Source organism: Lucilia cuprina, chromosome 4, assembly GCF_022045245.1.
Source record: "Lucilia cuprina isolate Lc7/37 chromosome 4, ASM2204524v1, whole genome shotgun sequence".
Classification (NCBI taxonomy): Eukaryota; Metazoa; Arthropoda; class Insecta; order Diptera; family Calliphoridae; genus Lucilia; species Lucilia cuprina.
In genome coordinates, this window is record NC_060952.1 from 18,608,182 (window position 1) to 18,635,986 (window position 27,805).

The window sequence follows — 27,805 nt, forward strand, 5'->3', positions numbered from 1 at the left end:
ACTCGTACCTTATTATCTAATTTATAATTGACAAATTCTATTTATTTATGAATGTCTTGTAGTTTTTTATTTTATAAATTTTCATAATTATATTTTAAGCCTTTATTTTGCCGTTACATTTGTGCCACTTCCATTAATATTATTTTCTTTGTTTTTTGTTTTTTATGTGCGCACAGATGTTTTATTTGTCTTTTATTTAAAAATCAATCATTTATTTAACATTAAACCATTTCCATTTAATAATATTTTCAATAAATATTAAATTATTTTGAAAAGAATCCTTTTTGTTTGATTTTACTAAAAAAATCGCATAAAAATTTATGAAAACATTTAGTTTTTCAAACTACAGTGGACGTCCAATAATACGAATGGCAAAATTGTTGCATTGTCTACTCTATAGTAATAATGAAGTCACAATTTTTTTGTTCGATGGTACGAATAACGCATTTTTATGGGAATTTTGGTTTTATTTGCGTATGAATGAAGTTTTTATTATGTTTTTATTTTATGACTTCGGTACCATTCACCTTTAGCTCAGTAATTTTGAAATTTTTGTATTTATTACAAATGTTTTGTGTTTTTAAAAGTCCTATACGCACAATTTACTGCATGTATATTTACAAATCAACAATTATTTAGTGAAATTAATTTATTTTCTTGTAATTTCGATGACCAAAGAGAGGTATCATTTTACAAAGTAGGTATCATTTTACAAAGTAATAAACATCAATGTTTAATTATGGATTTTCTAATAAGTAAAATGTTATTTATATATGTATGAACTGTCAATTTTAAAAGTAATATGACTCCACATTTAAATGGGTTTAATCATTACTATATGTGATCCTTTAACTATTCCAAGTTTTTAAGAGAAAATTTCAAATTATATTCCATTCAAGTTTTTAATTGAAGTTTTATGTAATCTAAACATGTTTTATACATTTTAGAACAGATATGTACATGCAAATTGTCTTTGGCACACTATATCTATATATCTATATCTCATTTCAACCATTGGACTCACGATACTTTCATTAACAATTCGTATACGTAAATATGTCCCTTTTATGCCTGTTTATGTACAAAAGAAATTTGAAATAATACATATTTATTATATTTTGTTTCGTTATGTAATTTTTCATGAAAAATAAAACAAAAATAAATAAAATCCTATATTGTATGTGTAATATTTGAATTTAAACATACAAAATGTGTTGTTCAATAATACGAATTTTTCGGTACTGCGAAAGGGCCTGACACTATATAATTCGTACTAGTGGACGTCTACTGTACTTTCCAATGAGCTTTTTTTTTAACTATATTTTACAATTGTTTTCTGTAAAAGTCTTAAAATTGTTAACAAATATAACAATACTTAAAACTGGTTGATGAAAAAACCTTTTTTATAAATAAATATACCTTAGAAGCTTAAAGAAATGCTTCTGAATCTATAGAAATACCTTAAGCTATAAGACCAATATTTCTTTTTGTTACAAATCATTAGTACTTATAATAACATATAATAATATAATTAAAACGGTCATGAAAAATACTCCATATAAAAAATTGATTTATAATAATTATATTACAATATATTACTTTAATATTTAAGAAATACATAATTAAAAAATCCCATGAAATAAATAAAAAATTGGTTTAAAAAAATTCTTGCGTTAATCGAATCGTATGAAAATAAATATCTAGTATACATATATGTATTTAAAATATTTATATATATACAATGAATTAACTAAAGTACATACGTAGATGACGAGGTGCTAAATGCAAAATATTTTGACGGTGTTTTTCTGTTAAGACGTGACTACAATCAGTTCATATTATTTTTCCATACAAATAATGAAATATACAAATATATGTATGAGTAAATATAATCAATAAATGGTAAATATTTAGACATATTAAATGATAATTTATAAACTTGTTAGAACATTAAGCTATGCGACATATGTATCATATAAGACAAATAATGGTCAATATCATATGGAATATAAAGGTGTACAAATAATAATGACATTTTGATAAAAAAAAATTCCTTAAATTATGAATAGTAAGTATTTACTTAGTTGGGTGAGTTTATTAAATGAAAACATATCTTGTTTATATTTTCTTAACTTATACTAGCCGTCTGTTTTTTGTGTACATTTTCATTTGCTAATCTCTTTATTAGTTTACCTAAATTGTCTCTAGCTGTTAACGCCTTTTGTGGATTAGCATCTAACGCCTTTCTATATGCAGCAATAGCTTCATTTAATCTATTCCAACGATGATAGAGTACAGCTAAATTAGTATGATACATATAATTTAATGGTTCCTTGGCAACAATACGTTTATATAATTGTTCAGCCTCTATATAACGTCCAAGTTTACCAAAAACATTGGCACGTAAAAATAATATTGAACTTTCATTGGGCAGATGTATAAGAGCCTGTTCGGATAGACGTAAAGCATCTTCAAACATACTTTTTGCATCCAACATTGTTAACATATTAGTCCAGGCTTTTTGAAAACTTGGATTTAGGGAAATTGCTCTTTGCCAATGATTTAATGCTTCTGTGTATAAGTTTTGTTCTAAAAATAAATTCCCCATATTATAGTAACAGTTTGGATAGTTTTTGCGATATTTTAAGGCCTTCTTATAGCTGATGAGTGATTCTTTAAATTTTTTACTAGCCGCTTGTACTATACCCAAGTTCATCCAAGCTGCAGGCAAATCTGGTGTAACTTCCAAAGATTTTTGAAGATATATTTCGGCTTTTCTTAAATCGCCAGTTTCACGATAAAGATTACCTAAATTTTTTAAAGTGTTAGTCATTTTTAAATGTTTTTTTATTATTAGGTTTCAAAGCAAGTATTAGTAATAAAGTCAAATAAAAAAATAGGAAATTACAAATCAGGATTTAATTAATTTAATTAAAAATCCTCTAAGGAGTGAATTAAGCTTCCAAATTATTTCATAGGATATGATTTAAAAAGATTCTAAGTTGCATTAAAAATTAAGATTAATTACCTAAATTCATAAGAGCAGAATCATAAGCGGGATATAGTTCAATGGCTTTGTGGTAATGTACAAAAGCTTGGGCATTATTCTTCATATCGGCCGATAGACGAGCAATGTTATAATGAACCTTTAAAATGTCTCTATAGAATTAAAGATAGAGTAAAAAAAAATATAAAAATATAAAATACCTTGGCATTATTAGGACATACAGCCAATGCTGAGGTGAATAATTTTTCTTCCGTTAACCATTGTGTAGAACGTTGACGACAACGTAAAATAAATATTAACACTAATACGGTGAAACCAAATGATAATATTTTACGATATTTTATTTTTTCCTGCAGATACATAAAACCACACGATACTAAATAACAGTGACCAATAGAGGGAACATATAAAACGCGCTCAGCAATAACAAAGCCCACTTTAATGACACCCGAGGCGGGTAAAAATGGTATTATGATGAGTAGTAAGCCAAAAACAGCCACAAAATTATATTGATATTTATAAAGACAGACAGAAATACACAGATATAAAAGGAGTATAGGTATTACACGTAAATCTGTTAGATTTTCTACAAGTTTTAAACAATCAAAGGCCCAATCGAAACACAGGTGGTATGGGTTTAGAAGAATTTTTATATTGTACACATAAAGATAATTTTGTGATAGTACCCGCGTTAAAAAACTATCGGCATGAGCCACAGGATTATCAGCTTTACGAAATGTAGGACTTTTAAAATCTGCTATCCAGAGTCGTAACGCGATTATGCAAATTGTTGTTAAGGCATAGAATATGTTAGTTTTTGTTAATAGTTTCCTTAATTGCTGTTTCCAATTTAATGTATAGACACGCTGTAGAGTATAATCCAAAAGTACACAGGATAGTGGTATAGTTATGGCTGATTCTTTAAATAAAATCCCCACTAATGTAAGGATTACTACGAGTCCTGGTAACCAGATGGCTTTCTTGTTATACATTACCACACAAATAAGTAATGTCGTTAGATATATTAAACAAAACATCAAATCAGCTCTAGATACTATACCCGATACTGCTTCCGTATGGACCGGATGCACGGCAAATAAAATGGCTGTCAATAGAGCCACTGTATAAGAATATGTAGAAAATTTTATTTTTCTCATTACTAATAAAACTAAAATTGTATTGATGGTGTGTAATAGTAGATTTATAAGTTTCATATGAAATGGATCTAGTTTCAATTTTACCCACTCCAGATGAAACATCAACGAAGTTAGAGGTCGGTAAGATTTATGAGATTCATCATCTGTAATACTTGAACCCCAAAAGTCACTAGTAAACATTGCTGTTAAGTTAGTGGGCAATTGATTGATGGCTTTATTTCGTTTAATGGCAACTGTGTCATCAAACACGAAGGTGCCACGTAAAGCATGACCGTAGCTCAAATAACACAAGGAACATAAAAGTAAAACTGAAGCAATTGTAGAATTTAATAATTTGTTGTAGTAATTATTAATGATTTTCAGAAATTTCATCATATTTTTTATTTTTAATGAACTGCACTTAAAACATTATTTAAGTTAAATATCACAGCCAATTTGCAAATTCAGAAATGAATATTTGTAATTAACATTATTTTCGTTAATAAACTTTATGTGTAAAATTTTTAATAAGTTTATTATTAAAATGAAAGTAGAATAAAAGGAATATTATCTATGAAAAAGTATTTGCCGGCTTTTTTTTGCAATTGTATACAAACAATTTGCAAAACAAACTTATTTAAACTCCGTCAAATCGGTATTATAATACCCTATAGGTAACAAAGTAATTTTGGATTGACATACACACAAACAACATACATGCATATAGAAGCATGTATGTATACGTATTTGAAATAAATAAACCATTAAATTTAAAATCGGAAAGGATGTCATTCCGAAATTATTCCAAACGAATTGATATATGTTACAAAAATTATGTTATCCAATGTATACCTTCGCCATTATAGTGCTACACATTTATAATGTACGGTAAAAATGTAAACATTGAAAAAGTGTTGCCAGATTACATATACATAAATATGTATTTCAAAATAGAATTGGTAGTGCTGAATGAAAAATTTTCACTGCATGAAATTTAAGTTAAATACGAAAATTAATGATAAAATAAAAACGTTTACTGAAATATTGATGGAATCCAATATTATTAATAAAACATATTAAAAGTTGCAAAAACAGGAGTTTTAGTTAATTTATATCAAGAAACCCTAAAAGTGCTGCCAAATTTTAACTCATTACAGCTGATCAAAATAAATTTGTTTATTTACTTACGAGAAAGCAAAAAATAAATATTTTTCGGGAAAAATTGTAAATTATTGTTTTAGCGAAAAATAGAAATGTCTGAAGATATAGTATTTGATTTTTTACATGCTGAAATTGTAAATTATTGCTTAGAAGACAATAAGGTTACAAATTACAAACATTTTTAAAACCAAAGCTTTTTAACACTGCCCCTTTTTGGTTTCTAGGAAAACGATTTTTCTACCTTGGAATACATAGGATTCACAGCAGGATTCCGTTTAATTGAACGTTTAACTCGTGATGTGCCACGATTTAAAGATGAATTGGAAACTATAAAATTTATTTGCACTGATTTTTGGACTATAATTTACAAAAAACAAGTGGATAATTTAAGAACAAATAATCAGGGAATGTATGTAGTGCAGGATAAAGCGTTTCGATTTTTGACTCGTATATCACCGGATACCAAACAATTGGAATATGCTCCGAAGGTATGTAAATTATAATTCGTAAAAAAATATTGTATTTACATAAAAATTTTTTGTTTTGTATTTTTCTAGTTTGTGGCCTTTACATGTGGTTTGGTTAGAGGAGCTTTAAGTAATCTTGGTATTAATAGCACTGTTACAGCTGAAGTGCAATCAATTCCAGCTTGTAAATTTCATATAGAAGTTTGTAGAGCTTAATAAAATTTTTAGAAGTGTTTAATTTATTTTAAAAATAACTATAAATTGCGACCATAAATCTTTGTGATAATTATTTTTATTTGAATCATATCTCTTAATTAGCTACACATTCCATTAAAATAGTATTGAATTTTTTAAAATTTATTTATCCATATTGTAATACAAAAGCTATATAGGTATATTTTTATTATGGAACCCTATTCAAGAAGACCTTAATTGTAATTTGTTTTTTAAATACAACACACTACTTCGTTTCAGTTTATAACATTGATTTTTTATTAAATTTCAAAAGTAATTTCATTGTTAATTTTGGACGTTATACAGTTCAGTTAATTATGTTCACTTTTTATGTTTTTTCCATATAAAACTAAAATATTATTACTTTTTATAGGTACAGTTTGTATTAAAGTCCATTTTGATGTTAAATCTTCAGGAAAATTTGGTTCTAATGGCAACGGATCAGTATAGATTTCGGTTTTCTCTAAAGGCCCCACTATTATTATATAATTACCTTCATAAATTTTTAAATATTCTAAAAATGCTGAACGATTATTAAAATAACAAAACATTAAAGCAAAATTCCAACTATTTAAAACACAGCACTTTTGTAAAAAGCTACCAGGTATACAATCCTTCTTCATATCCTCCATATAATTAAGAGGTATAAATGATTTAATAGCATAATTACTAAGCCACCACTGGCGATCCACTTCCAAGCCATAAACTTGTAAATCTTGAAAAACAAACAAAAATAATTAAGCTTTATAGCGAAATGTAATATTACACTTACTAAGAACCTCTTTTAGTAGCCATTCAAATAAACCATTACCACAACCTATACTTAAAATATTTGTTATATTGTTTTCTCTTAATAATTTATTGATTTCCCAGAAATTCTTTTCCGTTGGCCATAACCATAATAATTTTCTTTTAGTTTTCACATCCAATGTTTCGCCGTATTTTAATAATTTACGCCAGTTTTTCGTAGTTTCCTGGGTTAAATAATATACTTCTGCCAAAGCATCTTCCTCGTTTGGTGGCGTTAACATTATTGAGAATAAAAACTAATTATATTCTGTATACAATAGCTTAAGTATTGTTATATGGTATTCCCATGACGTCAGATTCGTTGCACATACATACATAATTACGTTTTTTTTCGTTGCTCTTGATCACGGCCAATGTCTTTAAACGCAGGCAAATTTACTAATGAAATTGGATAGTGGCAAATAGCCAAAATTATTTTAATGATTTGAAAGGTATGCAAATTATAGACATATGGTCAGCTGAAAATCATGTAGCAATTGTATACATATGTATGTATCTACATATGTATCATCTATGCGATGAATCTTATCCTTTATTTTAGCTTTATCAAAACTTATTGGATTTTTAGCAACGATATACATACTATTTAATTATAAAACAGTTTGACAAAAATTTGCACATTTCAAATGTGTTTCTTTTTTTCAAGATACCTATACTAATATAGATTAGAATAATATTAAAATTATTTTTATTATGTTCATATAAAATAATTTGTAAGATTATTTAAAAAATAAATTTATAATTTAGATTTTTAATCACATATTAATAAAATCAGTTCTTGTAGCTCTACAATTACGTTAAAAATATTATAAACTAAAATTAAACTGAAATTGGTATTAATAATGATGATAATTAGAATAATAATGATGAGATAAATGATGTGTTATTTCCAGGGCAAGGATTTTCATGCACTAAAAAATTAAAAATATGCCCTTATAAAATGGGAAAATATGCACTAAAAATGTGATAAATATGCACCAAAAAATATTTCTTTGCAAAGGTATATATTAAAAGATAGCCAGATCTAAGTTTTTCACAACAAATATACAGGTTATTAAGGACTGCTTTATGTACTATAATACCACTTTAACAGAACCACGACCTCGAGAATGAAAAATATAAAGACAACTTTAAATAGTATATATATTTCTGAAAATGGAGCAATGTAAGAACAAAATTTCAACAAGATATCTTTTTATATGAACACACAGATGGACAGACTCAGAAATTGATACTGACGCGATACTTTAAGGACAAGTATTTTGGACGTTATAATTAGCAGCACAAACTCAAAATATCTTCCGCACTATTGTGTTTTTAAAAATTAAATAAATCTATGTAAAATTGTATTTCATAGAACCTAGTATTTCGTTGTTAAATCGAAATTTGTTGATATTTATTTAAAAAAAAAATCTAAATATGTAAGTAAGAAATTTGTTGTAAAAATATGAAACACAGAGAAACCAAAACTATTTCGAAAAGAAAACTAGTTAAAAGTTTTTTGATTTACAGACTACAAACATGCATTTGCATAGAAATCCTTGCCCTGGTTATTACTTGCAATTCAATATCCCATAACTAAATAAGTAAAAATATAATAATTAAAAAAAATGTATAAAATATATTATTTTCTAGCCACATTCAAAAAAGTTCCCGTTCCAAACGATATGGACTGTTATCTATTCTGTAGATTTGGCTCAGCCAAATATAAAACTAAAATTTTTGTTTATTATTATATTTGAGGTTAGTATAACATATATACATTTTCTTAAATTATTCCATATTATTCTTATTCATATTCAGTATTTAAAACTAAAAAATAGCTTAAGCTATTAATTAAAATGTATAAGTACAGAATGAAATGAACTAAAAATATATCATATATTAAATATATCTTGTCGGTTTTGTGTACAAACCTCCCATTTTTATTTGTTTAAAGGTCTAGAATTTCTTGATCTATTAACTTTTATAGAAAAATTCCTATTTATGTTCATAAATAGTAAAGATGGGAGTAAAATAACCAAAAATCACAATTCTTACCATATTCGAAATATGTAGTATGTAGATATAATAAAAATTTTAGATTTTTTTCAGAATGAACCAAATATGATTATCAAAATCATATCTCATAGAATTATTGAACATTTGGAAACCAAAGATATCTGAAGTATTTAGAAAATGTATTTCGACATTCATACAGACAGACATACATATATAGCTAAATCGACTTTGCTATCTATTTGAATTCTAAATATTTTTACATATCTACTTTAAAGGCTCGAAAATTATATTCTGAAAATTATAATCACAATATATGCACGCTAAACCAACAATTTGAAAAAATATCCACATATTCATACATATGTCTTAACTTACCATGATTTATGTTGACCACGTTTCATAATTATTTTTAAAACTTTTACGCCAGTGTACTGCAGCTGATGTTGATGATTTTAGCATATGATTATCACACAAATCATTACGTGGTTGTCGCGTAAGCATGCAATTTGGTTGTTCTTTTTCTTCATTGCCTTCTTCGTCTTCTTCATCACAGCCCAATATTTTACGATATAAGTCAATATTGTAATTATTACGACAATATTTTTTATGTTTATATTCCAAACAGGTTTGCTTAATTGGTGTAGCAGGTGCCTCCAAATAGCATGTTAAATTTTTAGCATTTCCAACAGATCTAATGACGGAAGAAATAGTTTGTGTTTTTGGCGGTTCATAAATCTGTAATGGTTGTTCTTTATCTTGTTTACGTTGTACGCAATAATCTTTATCAATAAAGGAGTCTTGCTTTTTAGTTTCATTTTCAGTCTGATTTTGAGATTTTTGTTTGCTTAGTGAGTTATCTGCTATATTATTTTCACTTTGTCCAATATTTTTACTTGTTATTGCCTTTAAATCACAGTTTGTTTCATTTGCATAATTTTTTGTATAATCTATTTGTTGGTGATAATCTACAATTTTATTATTTTTATTATTCTCATGAAATATTTCATTTTCGTATGTTTGAATTGCAGTAATCACTTTGATTTGGTTAATTAAAGGATATTTCGACTTATCATACGTCTGTATCTGTTCGTTTGTGATGTTTTTTGAAATTGCAACTATACTGTCATTGTGCTCATGAGGTTTTTGCAGTAATTTATTTTCAATAATAACAACATTTTTCTCTGGGTTATGTTTATGTTTCTCTTTGAAAGAATCAATATCAAATGATTCACTTTCTATAATATAATGCTTAGGATTTACATTTGTATTCGATATCATTGGTCGTATTATTTCAACAATATTATTAAACTTTTCATCCGGATGTATTGTATTTAAATGTCTCATCATATTGTCCTTTCTAAGTATATTTTTATCGCACAATTTGCAATGATATTGCACTACGTTTTCTAAAAAATAAAGGCATTAAATTGAAAAGAGTAAATAAAATAGCTTTAAAAAAAATTACCTTCATGTATTTTACTATGTCTAGCCAATGCCCCCGATTCACTGAATACTTTCTTGCAGATATTACAAATTACATTTGAATTGTTGTGACGTTTTAAATGTAGTTTTAATATTGAATTTCGTTGAAATTGTTTTCCACAAAATGTACATTCAAAGCGTTTTTCTTTAAAAGAAATAAAATAAATAAAATATTTTCCAAAATTTAATAAAAATTATGTTTTTTATTAAAATTAAAAAATGTTGATAAATTAATTCAATATATTAATATATTTAAATTTTGACAAAGAGACTTTGTTAAATATACTGATTATGAACACTATTATTGGGCATTCAGTTTTATTAACAAAAATGAGAGTAACAAATTTAAATTATTATTGATTATATGATCTGCTAAATATTTCTCGAACTTAGTTATAGATTATTAATACAGGAGGTTATAATGCATTTTATTGACTACTAGCAATGCCAATATGTATTACAATAGTATCAAAAATGTTTAATGATTCTTTAATCAATTATATTTCCTATCCTTAACAAAAAAAAAATACCTAAATAACCTTTATATGTACTTATAGGAATTTATATCTTTACTTATAGGAATTTACACGCACAATAGGCAGAACTTTGTTTTTCATTATGAATTACGCCGATAAATTTTTAATGAATACACTTACTTTCATGTGATTGCAAATGCAATTGCAGCGTAGACTTCGAAGCATATTTCTTACTGCAATAAGCACAACCATATTGTAATTGATTTAGATGTTGTGCAGCAATATGTTCCTCCAGTGAGATTTTCTTTTTAAAACTCTTATTGCAATGTGGACATAATTTTGGCTCTACTTTATGCAAAGACAAATGCTTCTTTAAAGCTAATGGATTAGAGAATATTTTCTGACACCTTTTACATTCATTGATAGGAGATAGGTGGGATTCATTGTGATATTTCCATTGGGTCTTCCGTACAAAACTCTAACAAGAAAAATACATACAACAAATTTAGAAAATTTGTAGATTTATTTGAACTATTATTAAAAAATATACCTTATCACAATGCTCACACTGGTATAAACATTTTTGCAATTGATTACAATTCAAGTGGTAATATTTTTGGGAACGACTGCGAAAAGTTTTCCGGCAGGCGGTACAATTGTATTGTATTACACCATTTTCACTTAGCTCCTCTATTATGTGTTGCTGTCTAGATATTAAAGAGTCTCTTTTTTTAATATTTTTGTTATTTTGCATTTTTTAAATTACATACGATATCTAAAAACTGTTCTAACTCCCGGCTTATTTTTGCCATTCGACACAGTTTGCATTATTTTATTGTATTCAAATCAATTTTATTATATTGTAAAATGTTTCAATATATATTTTCCCTAAGCGATGTATTAATTAATATGCTTGGATACGAATTTGTTTTTATTTTTATTTTTTAATAAAAATTTGCGGTGTTTTAACAACAAGTTTTTTTGCATTCCTTGACAATGTTGTCAATGCCATAAAGATGGACAAGTGATTTTAAGTATTTTGTTTAAATATCATATTACTTTTAAATCTAATTATTATGTAATTATTTTAATATTGTAAAAGCTTTACTTTAAGCTAGGATTCTATAAATCGACTTTCGAATAATCGAACAATCGACTTTTTGTCGAAAAAAGTCTAAAAGTCGAAGTCGATTTTGTTCCAAAAAAGTCGATAACTCGACTATCGTATATGAAAAAAGTCGAAAAGTTGACTTTGTAAATAAAAGTCGAAAAGTGGAAAAAAGTCAAAAAGAAAAAATCGAAGATAGTCGGAAAAAGTCGAAAATAGTCGAAAAAAGTCGAAAAGTCGGAAAAAGTCGAAAATAGAAAGAAGTCGAAAAAACTCAAAAAATTGCAACAAATAGAAAAAATAAAAATAAATTTTTTTTATTAATTATAATAAATAATAATATAATGTTAAATGGCAACATTATAAATTTATGCTTCTGGCTTCGGAAAAAGTCGAAAATAGTCGGAAAAATTCGAAAAAAGTCGAAAAGTCAAAAATAGTCGAAAAGTCGGAAAAAGTCGAAAAAATTCGGAAAGTCGAAAAGTTGGAAAAAGTCGAAAAGTCGACTATTTATACAATATTAAAAGTCGAAAAGTCGAAAAATCGACTTTTAATTAAATGAAAAAAGTCGAAAAATCAACTTTTAATTAAATGCAAAAAGTCGAAAGTCAAAAAGTAGACTTTTCGAAAAGTCGACTTTTCGTTTCAACTATAGAACCCTACTTTAAGCTTGATGACAATCTTTTTATTTGCAGCTTTTATTCAAAGGTTTTTTTTTTAACCTGGAAAATAAAACAGCTGCATTAGCTTAACTTTATTAAATGAGAAAAACATATGAAAACAAAGCAAGGTAAAGTTATTGAAAGGTAAATTTTGTGGAAAATTTGTTCCATTACATATGCTGTTTTTATATCCTGGTTTGTAATATGAAGCTTACAAAGATTTTAACCGTCTTGGAATAAATTGTGACGTACAATAAATAATCAGTTTATCAGGATAAATTCACCTATTATAAATTTATCCTCCTAAATTTTCAATAGTGTATAAACGGCCATACAAACTTAGGTGACCATTGTGTTTTGTTAACATAGAACAATACATACTTGTTTTGTTTTACTATTGATCAATCATTGTTATTTTCTAGCTCTAAAATAAAGCACGTTGATATATTTCATTATCTTCTTATTAAATAAATTTATTGATTAAAAATGGCTAAAGTTTTTGTAGGACAAATTATACATACCAAATCATTGAAAGAATTTGTCTTGTATACTAACGGTTTTGTAGCAATAAACGAAAATGGAAAGGTAGTAATGATCATAACAAATTGTAAATGAACATTTATGTACATATAAATGTATAAACGTTTTTTTTCCTATGTAGATCGTTGGTGTGGGTGACAATTATTCGACATGGCTTTCCTCAAATCCCGATTTTTCATCTAAAGCTGTAGTAGTTACCTTAAATAAGGAACAATTTCTTATGCCCGGTTTAATCGATTGCCATATACATGCTCCCCAAGTGGCACAGATCGGTCTAGGTTTAGACATGCCTTTGTTGGACTGGCTAAATACTTATACATTTCCGTTAGAAGCTAAATTTTCTGATCAAGAATTTGCTGCTAAAGTTTACAAAAAAGTAGTGGTAAGTACATATGTAATTAGATTTTTTTTACAATAATTCCTAAAACTATCGTGTGACAAATCTTATCAATACAATATGTAACTGATTCGTTATCGTTAATATTAAATAACCTTTAGAATAATCCATGAGGGTGTTCAATTTAATAGTTTAGTACCTATACATATGTACCCTACAGGTACATGTATTTAGAAAAAAAACAAGTAGTAAAGTATAGTCGAACATGGCCGACCATATAATACCCTACACCATGATTATATTTTTAAAATTTTTACTTTTTATAAAGAAACTTTTATGTTGAATATTATTCCAAAATATCTAAGCATTTTATTGATAAAAAAACTAAAATTTCTAAATGAGGCTTTATATAGGTCAAATATGAGCCGATCCTCGGGAAATTTGGGAAAAGGATATATTTTTAAATAACAGTTAGTTTTGTTGAGTTTCATTGCGGTACAAATGGTTACAAGTCAATTTTAGACGTTTAAGACATTTTTTTGAAGGGGGGTTTGTATGGGGGCTGGGGTCAAATAAGGGCCGATCCTTACGAAAATCTGCAGCGTCATTTACACTTATGTAAAACTTATTTATGCCAATTTTTAGAGAGATAATAGAATATTTGACGTAATTATGGCAAATCGGGAGGTACGGTTGTATGGAGGCTAGGTGAAATAATAGACCGATTTCAACCATTTTCAACAGGCTTCGTCCCTGTGCCAAAAAACATGCTTGGTCCAAAATTTCATCAAATTATCTTGAAAATTGTGGCCTGTAAGGTTTACATGGACAGCCCGCCAGCCCGCCAGCCGGACAGACGGACGGACGGGCATGTCTTAATCGACTCAAAAAATGATTCTGAATCGATCGGTATACTTTAAGGTGGGTATTGGATCAATATTTTTGTATGTTACAAACATCAGCACAAACGTATAATACCCTCCCCACTATAGTGGTGTAGGGTATAACAAATTTATACACTACATACTATGTAGTAAACAATATGTAAATTAGAACAATAATAAAACGTACATAATAGTTTATACATTGTACATACAAAAGTACATATCTATATACTTTGCATTCTAAAATATATTAATATATCCATTTAAAAATTGTCCATAATTTAAAGGAATATACAATTAAAAATGGAACTACATTAGCCTCCTACTTTGGAACCAACAACAAGGACAGTACTTTGATATTGGCTAAAGAGGCAGTAAAACAAGGACAACGTGCCTTAGTGGGAAAAGTATGTTCCAATTGTAATAGTCCTGATTTTTATGTGTAAGTAATGTTTATTCGTAAATTTTATTTTTTCTATGCTATGTATTTTATTTCAATTTTTGATTAAAGTGAAAAGACTGAGGAATCTTTAAACGGCACCCAGGAATTTATTAAAGATATTGAAAAACTAAATACTAATTTGGTAAAACCTACAATTACACCCAGATTTGCTATAAGTTGTACGAAGGAGTTAATGAAAAGTTTGGGCGATTTAGCAAAACAACATAATGTACACATCCAAGTTAGTATGACAAAGTTAAAAGGTTGAAGGAAATTCTAATTTACATTTAATTGAATAAAATTTTCTTTTTTAGAGTCATATTAGTGAAAGTGTAGCAGAAATTGACTTTGTTAAAGAACTCTTCTCATGTTCTTATGCTCAGGTCTATGATCAAGCTGGACTTTTAACAAATAAGGTTAGGAGATATTACTGTTACAAATTAAACGTGAATTTTTAAATGTTTCCTGATCAAATTTTTTTTAAAATATAATTTTTCTATCGAAAAGTTTGTCTCAAGATAACATTTTTTTACAGAAAAAGTGTTTTTTAGAGAAAACTTGCTCTTAAAAGCAAAAGACCCCTTTTTATGAAACATTGTTTTTAAAAGAGATAATTTTGATCCGAAACGAAGCCATTTTTCTTTTTATATTATTATACAATTAATTTAATATCGTTTTATTAGACCGTCATGGCTCATGCAGTCCACCTAGAAGATGAGGAAATATTACTTTTTAAAAAAACTGGAACCGCTGTAGCCCATTGTCCTGCTTCTAATACAATGTTAAGTTCCGGATTTTGCGATGTATTGCGTTTGATTGAGAATGGCATTAAAGTTGGCTTAGGAACAGGTGAAATTAATTTTTATATATATTTTAAATTTTCACCAAACTTTATTTTGTATTTTTACTAGATGTTTCTGGTGGCAATTCAATTTCTATACAAGATGCCATTTTAAGAGCATTAGATGTTTCACATCATTTGGAATTTGTTAAAAAACACAACATTAAAGGAACCGGACAAATGACAGTAAATAAGGATAATACAGAATATAAACCATTGGATTATAAGCAAGCTATATATTTGGCCACATTAGGCGGAGCTGAAGCTCTCGCTCTCGATGATATATGTGGTAATTTTGTTGAGGGCAAGGAGTTTGATGCTTTGGTTGTTGATACCAGTATATATCCTTTACATAATTTTGGTCTTTATAATGCTGAAGATTATGAAAAAAAATCGGATGAATTAAAATTGTTAGAAATGGTTCAAAAGTTTATTTATGTGGGTGATGATCGTAATATTGTTAACGTGTATGTGGCTGGTAAACAAATAAAGTAAAAAAAACCATTGAAAAAGTATTATTTTTATTTCATTTCTATATAGATTTATTTATATTTTTATATTCAGAGCATCTAAATACTAAATAATGTATATTTGTTTTTACTACTTAATAAATATATACATTGACAAAAAATATTTAAGGATTTACTTTTTTTGAATTTTTTTTTTTTTAACTGAATTACTTTTTACAAAATTTAAAAGACGAATTTTTGCGGGAAGAATGTAGAAAAATTTGCTAAAAAGCTTAAAATAAGTAAGGGGAAAGTTAGATTATCTTGCCGTGCTGAAAAAGTGCTTAAACTAAAAAAGTTCGATAACGTGTAAATACTAAAAAATATACAAAATTGTGCTGTGCTATTCAGTTAAGTTTAAGCAAATTATTTTCCAAAACTTGTAAGATTTTACCAAAATTTTTTTTATTTACAGTTTTAAACAGGAAAAATCTAAAAATTTTAACTTTTAAGTTCAAATAATAAGGGAACAGGAAATGTTAATTGTTTGGAATGAATTTTATTTTGAATATAGTTTTGTAAACAAAATTTAATACATACATATTTCTCAAATTGTTTTTGTTTTTAAAATATTTCTCATTAAATTTCTTTAAATATTTCAGTGTTTTGTTTTTTTCTTTTACATGTATGTTAAACTTTTACAAAATTTAACTATTATTTCTTTTACAATAAAAACTTAATAACTATAAAGTGTTTCTTATAATTTATGTTAAAATAAATTTATTAACATTTATATTTGTATTTTTTTTTATTTAATACTCTTTTCTCATTTTCCATTTATTTCCATAAACAAATAATTTTATTTAAATTATAATTATTTTAAAAGTAAGAAATTAAGTTTAGTATAATTTCATCTACATAAAGATATTTTTTTAGTTGATAAATTGGAATATATATTTTTCTTTTAAAATATTTCCATAATAAAAAAATTAAGTAAATAAAGTCCTTAGACGAGGGTGTTTTTTTAAGATATCAGCTTAAAGCATTTAATAGTAGCAATATATTTATATATAAATATTTTATATTTTACTTTTTAAAGAATATTTTAAATAATCATCAGGGAGTAGTGTTTATATATATTACAGGTTTGTTGTTTTCTTTTGATATAATAGAAAATAAAAAAATAATGAATTAGTAGCATTATACTATTTAATTAAAAGTTTTTATGTTATAATTAATTGAACATATTCTGTTGAGTGGCATCATTTTCAAAATCAGTCCAAGCATTATTAAGTTCCATGAAAATCATCTTAGCGATTTCTTCATTATCAGTACCATTGTGCTAAAAAAAGTTTTTGTAAACAAGAGAATATTTTTAATAAACTAATTATAAATAACCAACAAATTAAATGTATTTTGGCAACATTAATTTGTTTTCCAAATAATCAATAAAAAAAATTGTGCAAAATAGAAAAACATTTCTCTTTTTTTTTGATTATTTATTAATTAATTGATTAAAAAACTTACTTTATCTGGATGAACAGCTAAACAAGCTTTTCTATAGGCTTTCTTAACATCTGTTGGTGTGATTAATTGAGACATTTCACACTTATTCCATTTGGCATCCGACCATAAAACCGTATGCATCGAACACAACAAAGCACGTATATTATTCTTTTTGCCTTCAGTCTGTAATTAAAAAGTATTAATTGTTAATTTATTCAAATCGATATGAATAAAACATACCCATTCCATTATTTTAACTCTCTTTGGATCCATATCTTTAATTAAATCCTCTTTGCGCATTTCGTTTATGGACCGTGGTCCCTGATTGCCTTTGCTGGTAAACTTATAGCCCTGCTCTCCCAAAATATCAGCAAATATATCTGAACTTTTTCCCTGCTGTGGTGTATTAGAAAATGATGATGGTTTGGTTGGCTCGAAATGTGAACGACTATAATCGGGACGATTTTGGGCAGTCGAATTTTGTGTTGCATTGAAAGACATGCCAAAATTGGAAGAAGCATTATTTGGCGATTTCATATGATTTGGAGATGTTGTATTTGAAGTGTGAGTGGATGCTGTAGGAATCCGTATATTATTGGTTGCAGTCTGATTGTGAGTTGGGCTCGAAAATTGCGTATTAAAAGGACTACTACCCACTGGAGTGTGACCGGCCGATTTACCACCTAATGTTGAATTTGGAGTGAAATTTATATTTAAGCCTGAGGCTAAATTGGCAATATCAGCAAATGGATCTTTAGGCTGAAATTCAAAACAAATTCAGTTAAATAAAACAAATATTTTTTGGTAAGACTATTGTTATAAAGTACCTGTTGCGGCGATGGTTCCTTACTTGCTGTTTGTGTTGTAAACGTGGGCAACGTACCAAAAGATGTCGATGTTGAAGCACCCGTTGTTATTTTGGAATTTCCAAATGATGTGTTTGTGCCTTGTGGTGTTGGCGAGGCAAAAGCATTAAAATCTAAATTAAAGGAAGGCGTTGTATTGGAATTCAAAGGACCAAATATATCATCTAAATCAGCAGTCGATTTTGGTTGTGCATTATTGGCCAAAATATCAGGCATAGGCGCTGAGCCAATACCGGAAGAATCATCATCACCAAAGGCGCCCAATAAATCAAAACTTGCGTCTGTTGAGGGCATAGCGGTAGCCTGTGGATCATTTGATGGTTGCTGTTGACTTGAAGGTTGATTTAAGTTTAATAAATCAATGGGTGGTGTCGGTTCTGGTGGAATATGAAAAGCTTCTGCTGTCATTTCTGTTATATCGGGCATAATTAATGGTGGTGTTGTGGATTTCGCTTTTGTTTGGGGTACTGCTGGTGCTTGCCTTAAAGGAGCTGGAGATTTATTAGAAGTGGGTTTAGCCACAAAATTGTCAATCATTTCTTCATATTCCAATTGAGAACTAAATAAGTTGAAAGCATTACGTCTGGGTTTGGTTGGCAACCAGGGAGGATTACGACTAGGTGGCGTCTCCATGTCTGTAACTGTCAATGACAATGAAACCGTAAAGTTTGGTGGTACGCAATCAGGATCTGGTAGATCATCCAAATCATGTGAACAGAAGGTAATCAAAGTCTCCGGTTCTGGTATAAAGCCAGTATGTAATTGAAATTGACAAATTTTTACTCCTTGAGGGCGCACCATTCCCTTGCGAGCATGATATAACACCACCACAAGGTCTCCACAAACAGTTAAGTTAATAGGCAATGTTATTTTTCCTGGTCCAGCTATATATAAACGCATTTTTTCATAGTCCTGCATGGTGGACATTAGAAGACGTTCATTGCTGTAGACTTCCATGTACATGCGACAACCGTCTCTGGTCTTGGTCATGCGAGGAACTGGTTGACAACTGAGTGATACCAAATTTATATTTTTATAATGAGGCAGTAGGGGTGTTGGACGTAAAATATCACCCAAATAGTAAAGATAGCGGAATTCAGATGGTCTTAAATTTACCGGATGCCTTTTGACGGCAAAAACTTGCACAGCATCTTCTGGCTCCAATATGAGATCGGAATACATTAACAATGCGCACACTAGAGTGGCGGCTGTGCAACCACCAGCATCTCCTGTTTGTATAATTACAATAGATTTGGGATCAGCGGTTAGAAAACCATACATATCCTCAGCCACCGAGAATAGACCCTAAAACGTTATTCAAGCAATTGCAGATTTTTCAAAATTATAAATCGAGCTAAACAAACCTGTAAATTCGGGGCTCTGGCCTGTGAACAACCATATATGCTACCGGCCTCTACAGTGCGAACTGGGGGAGACAAGCGAGGACAGGAACGAGGCCCAAAGTTATAGACACTGACTTTTTGTGGTGGAAATCGGCTCTCTATCGATAAACGCACATCTTCAATGTTATTGGTTTTATAGGCCGATTCAAAGCCCTCCGAAGGACAGGGCATTACTAATACACGTGATGTAATATAACTAATGTCTAAATCGTTACGAGCGATTGTCTGTTGCATGGTTTGCATCACTTTCGATGAAGTATCTTTAAGGTTTTTCAAAAAACTACCAGCTCCACCGCGCAATGATGAGAACAAACTACCATTGGCAGCCGAAGCATTAACTGAGGAACTCTGTGAGGAAGCGGATGAAGCTTGAAGATGAGGCGAATGTGATTGTGAACGATTGACGTTGCCTGATGTGGAATCATCGTAAAATGTAGAATTACCAGCAGTCGAACCCTGGTGTCTGGGCATTGCAGTCGCTGGCGGTTGAGCTGCGCCATATGAATGTTCTGGTGTGGTGGTAATTATGGGTTTACCGACCAAGTCTAAAGGTCCCTTCAAAGACCAGTTCATAGTTTCTGCAACGGCAGCCAAGCGATCCAATATCGTAGAAACATTAAAGCGTTGTGCGGGATTTACCACCAAGCAACCTTTGGAGAAGATTTTAAATGATTTTCGAAAAGCATAAAATATATATAATAAAAAGACAAACCTTTTATTATATCATGAAAACAACTATATCTGGAATCAGTGGGAATAATGAAATTGCCATTAACAATGCGTAGTTTTGCTGAATCTTCAAAAGGATGTTTTTGAAAGCATAAAACGTATAAAATACAACCCAAGGACCAGACATCTACCTTAAGACCCACTTCATAATTAGACCAAGTATCAAGCATTTCAGGAGCACGATACATGGGTGTAGTAACACTGCTCAACTAAAAAAAATAATTTTATTATTATTCTAATAATTTTCATAATTGTTTATTTAATTTTTACCTGATCTTCCAAAGTGTTTCGTTGCTGAGCATTCCAATCTAAAGTGGGTGAAAAAATTTCAGTTGTTGCCGAACCAAAGTCGCACAACTTTAACTTTTTATCATCTCCCAACAAATAATTCTCAATTTTTATATCTCTATGCACTATGGCTGGAACTTGTGAATGCATATGAGCCACTGCTTTAGTGGCCTGATAAAATATTCTTAATATTAAGGGAGGATCCAGATTAGAACCCAAACAATCAATTAAGGAGCCGCCTAAGGAATCATACATACATATGTTTAGTAACATTATTATTTAGAAACTATCTATCTACTAGTTACCTTTACACAATTCGGTTAAAAGCAAATATTCTGCTCTCTGCTGTGGTCCATTGGTTTTATCAATAAATGTGGCCGTAACAAATCCCACAATATTTGGATGTCCTGTTAACTGTTTGTGTGTATTTATTTCATTAATGATAGACTGACATGCCTTCTTATCAGCACCGATAAGACGCTTAAGGGCGTATTCTTTACCCGTTTGTATATCTTGTGCAACATATACAAATGCAAAACCGCCTGCAAATAATGTATATATTAAAAAAACGATAAAAATGTAAGTGCGTTTATTTAATTATGTAAATTTGATATGCAACTGTTATAGAACTTTCGAAATTATTGTTTTTACCACATATGTACATACAAATTTATATGAGTACGTATCTGTCAATTTATTGTTAGATATGAAAAATTATATTAAATGTACTTAATTCTTATCTTTATTAAAAAGCAATATTTATACGACAATGCGAGTTCAAAAGTTAAATTCCAAAAAAGTAAGCCCGAATTATATACAGTGAATCAACTAAGTTTTTGCCTACCTTTTTTAAAGAGAATTTTGTTTTTTATTCATACATGAAATTCGAAAAAACAGTAAAAAGTAAATTTATGTTTTCCAATTAAAAATAGAGATTGTGTAAAATGGTAAAACCAAGAAAAAAATATTTAAATACAAATTTTGGTGCATTTGTTGTTACATTTTATTATTTTCCATCATAATTTGCACTACAATAAAGTATTTTGCATATTGAGAATTCCGGTTAAATTCGTTGGATTTTTGAAATTATTTTTTAATACTTTTTGGAATTTATTCTTTTATTGTTAAAAGGACGAGAGTTAAGTATTTTTCAATTGTAATTTGCAAAAATCATATCCTCTTTGTGTGAAAATGTGATGTTATTTGCCTTAAAAATGTTTAAAGAATAAAAATGAGACAATTTCGATATAAAAAATTTGTTTAGATTTCTAAAACAAGTGTAAATCAATAAAATATAATTATGAGATGTTTAATCAATAACATTAAAAAATATAAAATAGAATAATTGATGAAATGATCCAAAGAATTATTAGAAAAAAAACGCACTGAGTGGTGCTTCAAAATCTTTAACTGCCAAAGGGGGAGGCAACTTGTATCCAAGGAAAACTATTGGACTCCTGATTTATCTTTTTCAAAATCTATATACGAACTAGGACGAACACTATGTTTAAATTTAGACCTCTAAACAGACCTTAGGTTGCTTGAAACCTATGTAAAGTGAACTGTCGTGTAGTACAGGAAAAATACCTAATTTAGATATTTTAAAATAGAGGTGGTTATCATACCGTAACGTCAAAAAAAGCAATATTTTTCACCTAATACATACACTTATAAATATTTAGAACCCGAATCAAGAATAACTATCCAGATTCTAATATGCCTACTATATCTTATTCATAAAATAAAGCATTTAAAATATCAGGTTGAAAATCAAGATTTTAGCATTTAATAGTTCTATAGTGGTATACGGTGATGTCCCTATACTTAGAGTGGCTAGGATGGTACTTAGTGTTAGATTTATTGAATAAGAGTCAATATTCTACAACTCTAAATGAAATTTACACAGAACTCCCCAAATAGATGGTGTTTCCGTAATGTAGTTTTTGTTTATCAATACAAAATGACCAAAAATCCAGATTATTTTTGTTATAATTTATATATTTATACCTGACTAAAAATTTTTTTGATCCAAATCCATTGATAATCTATTATATCATGTATCCAATTCAAAATTACTTATTATTTTCGAAATTTAATGAAGGAAACGATAGATTTCATGTTAAGTCAAATATTGATAAATTCTGATAGGTATATAGGATAATAAATCGGTTAAGAAATGTCCAAATTTAGTCGTTCCACTACTAAAATATCTAAAAAATGTTATTCTAATATATAGGTGTAATAAAAATATTAAATTTTATAAAATAATGCAGCAATATTAAAAAAATGAACAAAAAATCAAAATACTTTATTGACTCAAAAAATTAACAATACGTTCAAATTTTATCAAAAATCTCATTAATTAATATCACGATTTAACTTTTTATTGTTGAAAATTAAAATATAAGACATTCTTTAAAAAATACAACAAACAAATTGCTTTATTTTGCTAAAAAATAATTGTTCAGATAAAGTTTTTTCTTAAAATTTATAAAATTTTACATAGGCAAATTACTTAATTGATTCACTGTGTATATGCATTACAAAAGGCAAACATTTTATTCTCTATCGGTAAAGCACTACCGGACTTAGAGTGTGCTATAGTTGAGCACATGGGTCATTAAAAATTACCTTTAAGGGCTTTAAAATATGAAGTTTTCTCGGACGGTTCTCATTTTGTTAACTGGTAAACAATTTTATTTTTGTTTATTCATTCCAGTAATAAAAAGCCTTCAGGCCAAATTTCATATTACTTAGCAATAAAATCCTAACATAAACGAACTTTTCTAATCCTAATTATAACGATTCCCCAACCACAATGTAAAACAAAAGAGCATTAAACGAGCAAATAATAAATATAGAAAATTTCAAAAGAGGTCCAAATTATGTATCAAACATATTGCTTAGGACAATAACCAATGACAAGTCGTTGAACAATATGGTAATTTTAATAATTTCTAAATATCACAAAAAAAGAATAGTGCCACATATGTATAAAGTTAAAGGTTTACAGTTATGATTTGTATATTATGCATATTTTTTAAGTTTAAGTAGATTATCTGAGGTTTTCTTATCTCTTAATATAATCAACCTTCTTCTATGGGTCATGAAGATGTTTTTACGGGAAAAGGTGTAGTGAGGAAGAAAACAAAAACAACAATAAAAACTCGTTCAAGGTTAAAATTTACAATGATTTACAACCTTCATAAATTACATACAAATGTATAGAAAAAAATATCATCTTTCGAACCTCAAGTATAATACAAACTTATCTAAATTAGCATCCGCATTTAAAAAAAAATACAAAAACACTGTGACGATATATTGTGTTTTCCTAACACAGCTGATTAATACTCCTCAAACTACATACAATGAACTTTTTACGAAAGTTACATACAGACACAGACGCCCACTATATAAAATTCATCATAAATTTTATATTGATTTTTTTCTTTATTTGCTTTCGCATAAAGTATGTAATTGCTGTACAAACCTTCGGCAATGACTCCTTTAATGCGTAACTTATGACCATTGATATCCACGGTTTGGCCACAAAAATCATTGTCTTGAAACGCTGTTGTTGAACTTTTGTATGTGTTGGCATTTAGCACTCCACTGCTAGAGGAGCCACCACTATTGGGATTAGATGTACTATTGTTTGCTGATGATGGGTTATTAAAATAACCCATAGCAGATTTAAAAAAATCACTCATTTCTGTTTATTTATTATTCACTTTATATTATGGGAATTAAATTAATTGATTTTAAAACAAAATTTCACTTTTTTCGGGAAATTTTATATCTTTTTCTTTTTGATGAGCCAGAACAAAGTAAAAACAAAAAAATTATTTGTAGAAAAAAAAACCATTGATGATTTTTTAAATGTCAAAAAAAATTTGACATTTATTTACTAACACTACTACAATTTTATTGTTGAACCAAAAATCGTATTGTAGACTTTTGCAAATTATGAAGAGTCGACTTTTTACAATTTTAAAATTGGAGACTTGTAGAAATGTTTTCAATGTTTATAATACAAATGAATTTTTGTAGATTGCTTTTAAAATGTTGCAAAAAATAGAAATTTTATTGAATAATAACTACGTGTCCTCTTTAGAAAAAATAAAATAGGAAATACTTGGGTATGCTGTGGTTGTTAATATATTTTGTAAAAATAATTTTATAGATTTATAAAATATTTAAAACACTTTACTACATGTATGTATAATTTAGAATGATGGTAACAGAAATTTTATTGAACTTTAGCGTTCAGATTTGACATAGACAGAGTTGTTCCTCGTAAAAACAAAATCGCTAGAAATTGATAGCAAAAATTTTGGAAATAAATAAGAAACCCTATCCAACAATTGACACTTGGCAGCAACAATTTTATATTATAGTAAAAATATAAACAAACAAAAACGATAAAGAGCAATGCACTTTTTGCATTTAATATTAACAATATTTTTAATTATTTCCAAAAATTCTGCCACCACAAACAATCCCGAAAGTTTAGACAATACACAATGTGCAATAGAAAACAAAAATGATTGCCAAAATGAAGAAAACTTTCCATCGCAAAACGAAAGATACAAAGAAGGTAATTATTGAGGAAAACGAATGTGTATAATCTCATAAACATACGTTAAAAACAAATTAAATTTTGTATTACCTATATTTTAGTAAATAATGCAATATTTCAAGCTGTTAGAAAAGCCCAAAAAAAGTATCGTCCTTGTACCACAAATACTGATGATGACAATTGCGAGTGTCATGTCGATGTAATACGCAAAGATTTGGCCCAATTTAGGGAAAGGGGCATCACAAAACAAATGACCAAAGAGGCTGCCAATTATGGTACGCATTATAAAATCTATAAACATAAGCTGTATAGACATGCCAATTGTATGTTTCCCTCCAGATGTGAGGGCGTTGAACATTTTATTTTAAAACTATTGCCAAAATTACCTGACATGGATTTTATTCTTAATACACGTGATTATCCTCAAGTACATTCCAAATTTGGCAACCAAATGAGACCTGTATTTTCATTTTCAAAGACGGTCGACTACTTGGATATAATGTATCCTGCCTGGACGTTTTGGGCTGGAGGACCTGCAATATCACTCCATCCTACTGGTATAGGAAGATGGGATTTGCATAGAGAGAAAATCATCGCAGCTGCCGAAAAACTAGAATGGAGCTCAAAGGAATCTAAAGCATTTTTTAGAGGCTCACGCACATCTGATGAAAGGGATTCTTTAGTTTTACTCTCAAGACGTAAGCCTAACTTGGTTGATGCACAGTATACTAAAAACCAAGCATGGAAATCACCTAAAGACACTTTAAATGCTGAGCCGGCTAAAGAAGTTTCTTTTGAGGAACATTGTCGTTTTAAATATCTTTTTAATTTTAGAGGAGTAGCGGCTAGTTTCCGTTTTAAGCATTTATTCCTTTGTAAATCGTTGGTTTTTCATGTAGGCGATGAATGGCTGGAATTTTTCTATCCTTCTATGAAACCTTGGATACATTATGTGCCTCTTAAAAAATATCCTAAAGAAAAGGATATTGAAGATATACTACAATTTTTTCAGGAGCATGACGATTTAGCTAAAGAAATAGCTAATAATGGTTTTGAATTCATTTTACAGCACTTAAGAATGCAAGATGTTGAATGTTATTGGAGAAGGTTATTAAAGAATTATGCCAAAATTTTGAAATATAAGGTTGAAGAGGATAATAGTTTGATAGAAATTAAAGAAAAATTTAAAAAGTAAAATAAATAAAATTTTAAATATATAATAAAGAACCTGGCTTTCAATTACTATGCTTGTTTAAAGCTAATTTCGAGAAGTTCAAGAAATTTAGTATACATTTTTTGGTTTACAATTAAAAAATACTGGACAAGAAATTCATAGAATTTATATGATTCTATTAAGATTAGGGCAATAAACTTTATTTAAAAAAAATTAAAATTTAATCGAAATCTTCATTTCTCAATTTTTCGTTAACCATGGCAACACTAACAGTATAAAAAATTTAGCTTAACGTAAAAACGCTAAATGGTCAACACTTTTAATTCTTTTCTCTTTTGTTTCTTCTTTTTTTCCAATTGCCAAAACGAACGAAAAAACGACAGACGTGATTTACGGTCTGGCAAAAAAAATTTTCTAGTTGATTGTCGTGTAAAAAATCCAAAAAAGTCCGTGTAAATTTTAAAAAGAATAGTTTAAAAAAGCCAAATTACAACAATATTAAAGAAAACAAATAAACAAGTTCTATAAGAATTAAAAAATAAATTGTTTAGCAAAATATCTTAAACGTAAGCAAAATCGTATAAAATTTAATTACCCCCACCATTGTCATAATTTACTAAAAAAAAGGAACAGAAAAAACAAATAATATCCAACATAATAAAAACGAAACTGTAAATACATAAGTAAATTATTAAACAGTGGTTGCAGAAAAATATTGAAAATAATAAACGGTAATTTACAACAAATAAAGAGAGGAGCACTTGCAATAACAACATTTTAACAAGTATACGTAATTTTGGCAAAATCATTGTGGCAAAGTACTACTGGAAAGAAAAACATACAATTAGAAATAACCACCATACAACAACAATAGCTGTAAAATAACAAAAATAATAAAATAACAAGAAACGAATGAACGGAGGGGACCCCGAAAATAAATAAAAAAAAAGAAACTTGCCATTATTTTATAGTGTAAAATGTTTGTATGTGTGTAAATAGTTTCAGTGCCAATTAGAAAAAAAGTTGTATTTGTTTAATTTTGAAAATTTCATCATAAAAAAGGTAAGTTTTTTAATTCTTTTTTTGCTTTAATTATTTTTTTAGGGATAAATGTGGTTAACAGTTATTTAAAAGCTCGTCTCTTACTTGCTTAAACATATAAAAGTGCGACATATTGATTTTTCCCCATTTGCTATTCCTTTTATTCGCAACTCGCAAAG

The 27,805-nt window shown here is 28.3% G+C and overlaps 7 protein-coding genes across 8 annotated transcripts; 3 read left to right on the forward strand and 4 right to left on the reverse strand.

Moving 5' to 3' along the window:
• Positions 1-1,895: 1,895 nt before the first annotated feature.
• LOC111679672 (protein O-mannosyl-transferase TMTC4) lies at positions 1,896-4,889 on the reverse strand. The gene is made up of 3 exons (XM_023441272.2): positions 3,208-4,889; positions 3,029-3,146; positions 1,896-2,808 (listed from the first exon to the last, which is right to left on the reverse strand). The coding sequence occupies exons 1-3, from the start codon at positions 4,537-4,539 to the stop codon at positions 2,129-2,131; spliced, it is 2,130 nt and encodes a 709-aa protein (XP_023297040.2). The 5' UTR covers positions 4,540-4,889; the 3' UTR covers positions 1,896-2,128.
• Positions 4,890-5,323: 434 nt separating this feature from the next.
• On the forward strand, positions 5,324-6,220 carry LOC111679675 (trafficking protein particle complex subunit 6b). Its single transcript, XM_023441275.2, has 3 exons — positions 5,324-5,465; positions 5,529-5,792; positions 5,862-6,220. The coding sequence occupies exons 1-3, from the start codon at positions 5,397-5,399 to the stop codon at positions 5,985-5,987; spliced, it is 459 nt and encodes a 152-aa protein (XP_023297043.2). The 5' UTR covers positions 5,324-5,396; the 3' UTR covers positions 5,988-6,220.
• Positions 6,221-6,239: 19 nt separating this feature from the next.
• Positions 6,240-7,397, reverse strand: LOC111679674. The gene is made up of 2 exons (XM_023441274.2): positions 6,778-7,397; positions 6,240-6,720 (listed from the first exon to the last, which is right to left on the reverse strand). The coding sequence occupies exons 1-2, from the start codon at positions 7,034-7,036 to the stop codon at positions 6,317-6,319; spliced, it is 663 nt and encodes a 220-aa protein (XP_023297042.2). The 5' UTR covers positions 7,037-7,397; the 3' UTR covers positions 6,240-6,316.
• Positions 7,398-8,246: 849 nt separating this feature from the next.
• LOC111679678 (zinc finger protein 271) lies at positions 8,247-11,763 on the reverse strand. 2 transcript variants are annotated; one of them, XM_046949429.1, is made up of 5 exons: positions 11,325-11,763; positions 10,955-11,252; positions 10,282-10,443; positions 9,192-10,222; positions 8,247-9,107 (listed from the first exon to the last, which is right to left on the reverse strand). In XM_046949429.1, exons 1-4 carry the CDS (start codon positions 11,526-11,528, stop codon positions 9,198-9,200), a joined length of 1,689 nt encoding a protein of 562 aa, XP_046805385.1. In that variant the 5' UTR covers positions 11,529-11,763; the 3' UTR covers positions 8,247-9,107; positions 9,192-9,197. The 2 variants fall into 2 exon arrangements, with proteins under 2 accessions (XP_046805385.1, XP_023297046.2); XM_023441278.2 differs by having other exon boundaries at positions 8,247-10,222.
• Positions 11,764-12,922: 1,159 nt separating this feature from the next.
• On the forward strand, positions 12,923-16,213 carry LOC111679677 (guanine deaminase). Its single transcript, XM_023441277.2, has 7 exons — positions 12,923-13,129; positions 13,206-13,466; positions 14,593-14,747; positions 14,817-14,988; positions 15,062-15,163; positions 15,431-15,596; positions 15,659-16,213. Exons 1-7 carry the CDS (start codon positions 13,031-13,033, stop codon positions 16,081-16,083), a joined length of 1,380 nt encoding a protein of 459 aa, XP_023297045.2. The 5' UTR covers positions 12,923-13,030; the 3' UTR covers positions 16,084-16,213.
• A 689-nt stretch (positions 16,214-16,902) lies between these two features.
• LOC111679692 (cyclin-G-associated kinase) lies at positions 16,903-24,645 on the reverse strand. Its single transcript, XM_023441298.2, has 9 exons — positions 24,323-24,645; positions 21,135-21,371; positions 20,812-21,068; positions 20,525-20,750; positions 19,774-20,462; positions 18,371-19,714; positions 17,784-18,302; positions 17,565-17,726; positions 16,903-17,379 (listed from the first exon to the last, which is right to left on the reverse strand). Exons 1-9 carry the CDS (start codon positions 24,540-24,542, stop codon positions 17,272-17,274), a joined length of 3,762 nt encoding a protein of 1,253 aa, XP_023297066.2. The 5' UTR covers positions 24,543-24,645; the 3' UTR covers positions 16,903-17,271.
• Positions 24,646-25,214: 569 nt separating this feature from the next.
• LOC111679679 (O-glucosyltransferase rumi homolog) lies at positions 25,215-26,638 on the forward strand. The gene is made up of 2 exons (XM_023441279.2): positions 25,215-25,429; positions 25,513-26,638. The coding sequence occupies exons 1-2, from the start codon at positions 25,264-25,266 to the stop codon at positions 26,604-26,606; spliced, it is 1,260 nt and encodes a 419-aa protein (XP_023297047.2). The 5' UTR covers positions 25,215-25,263; the 3' UTR covers positions 26,607-26,638.
• The last annotated feature ends 1,167 nt before the right edge of the window (positions 26,639-27,805 follow it).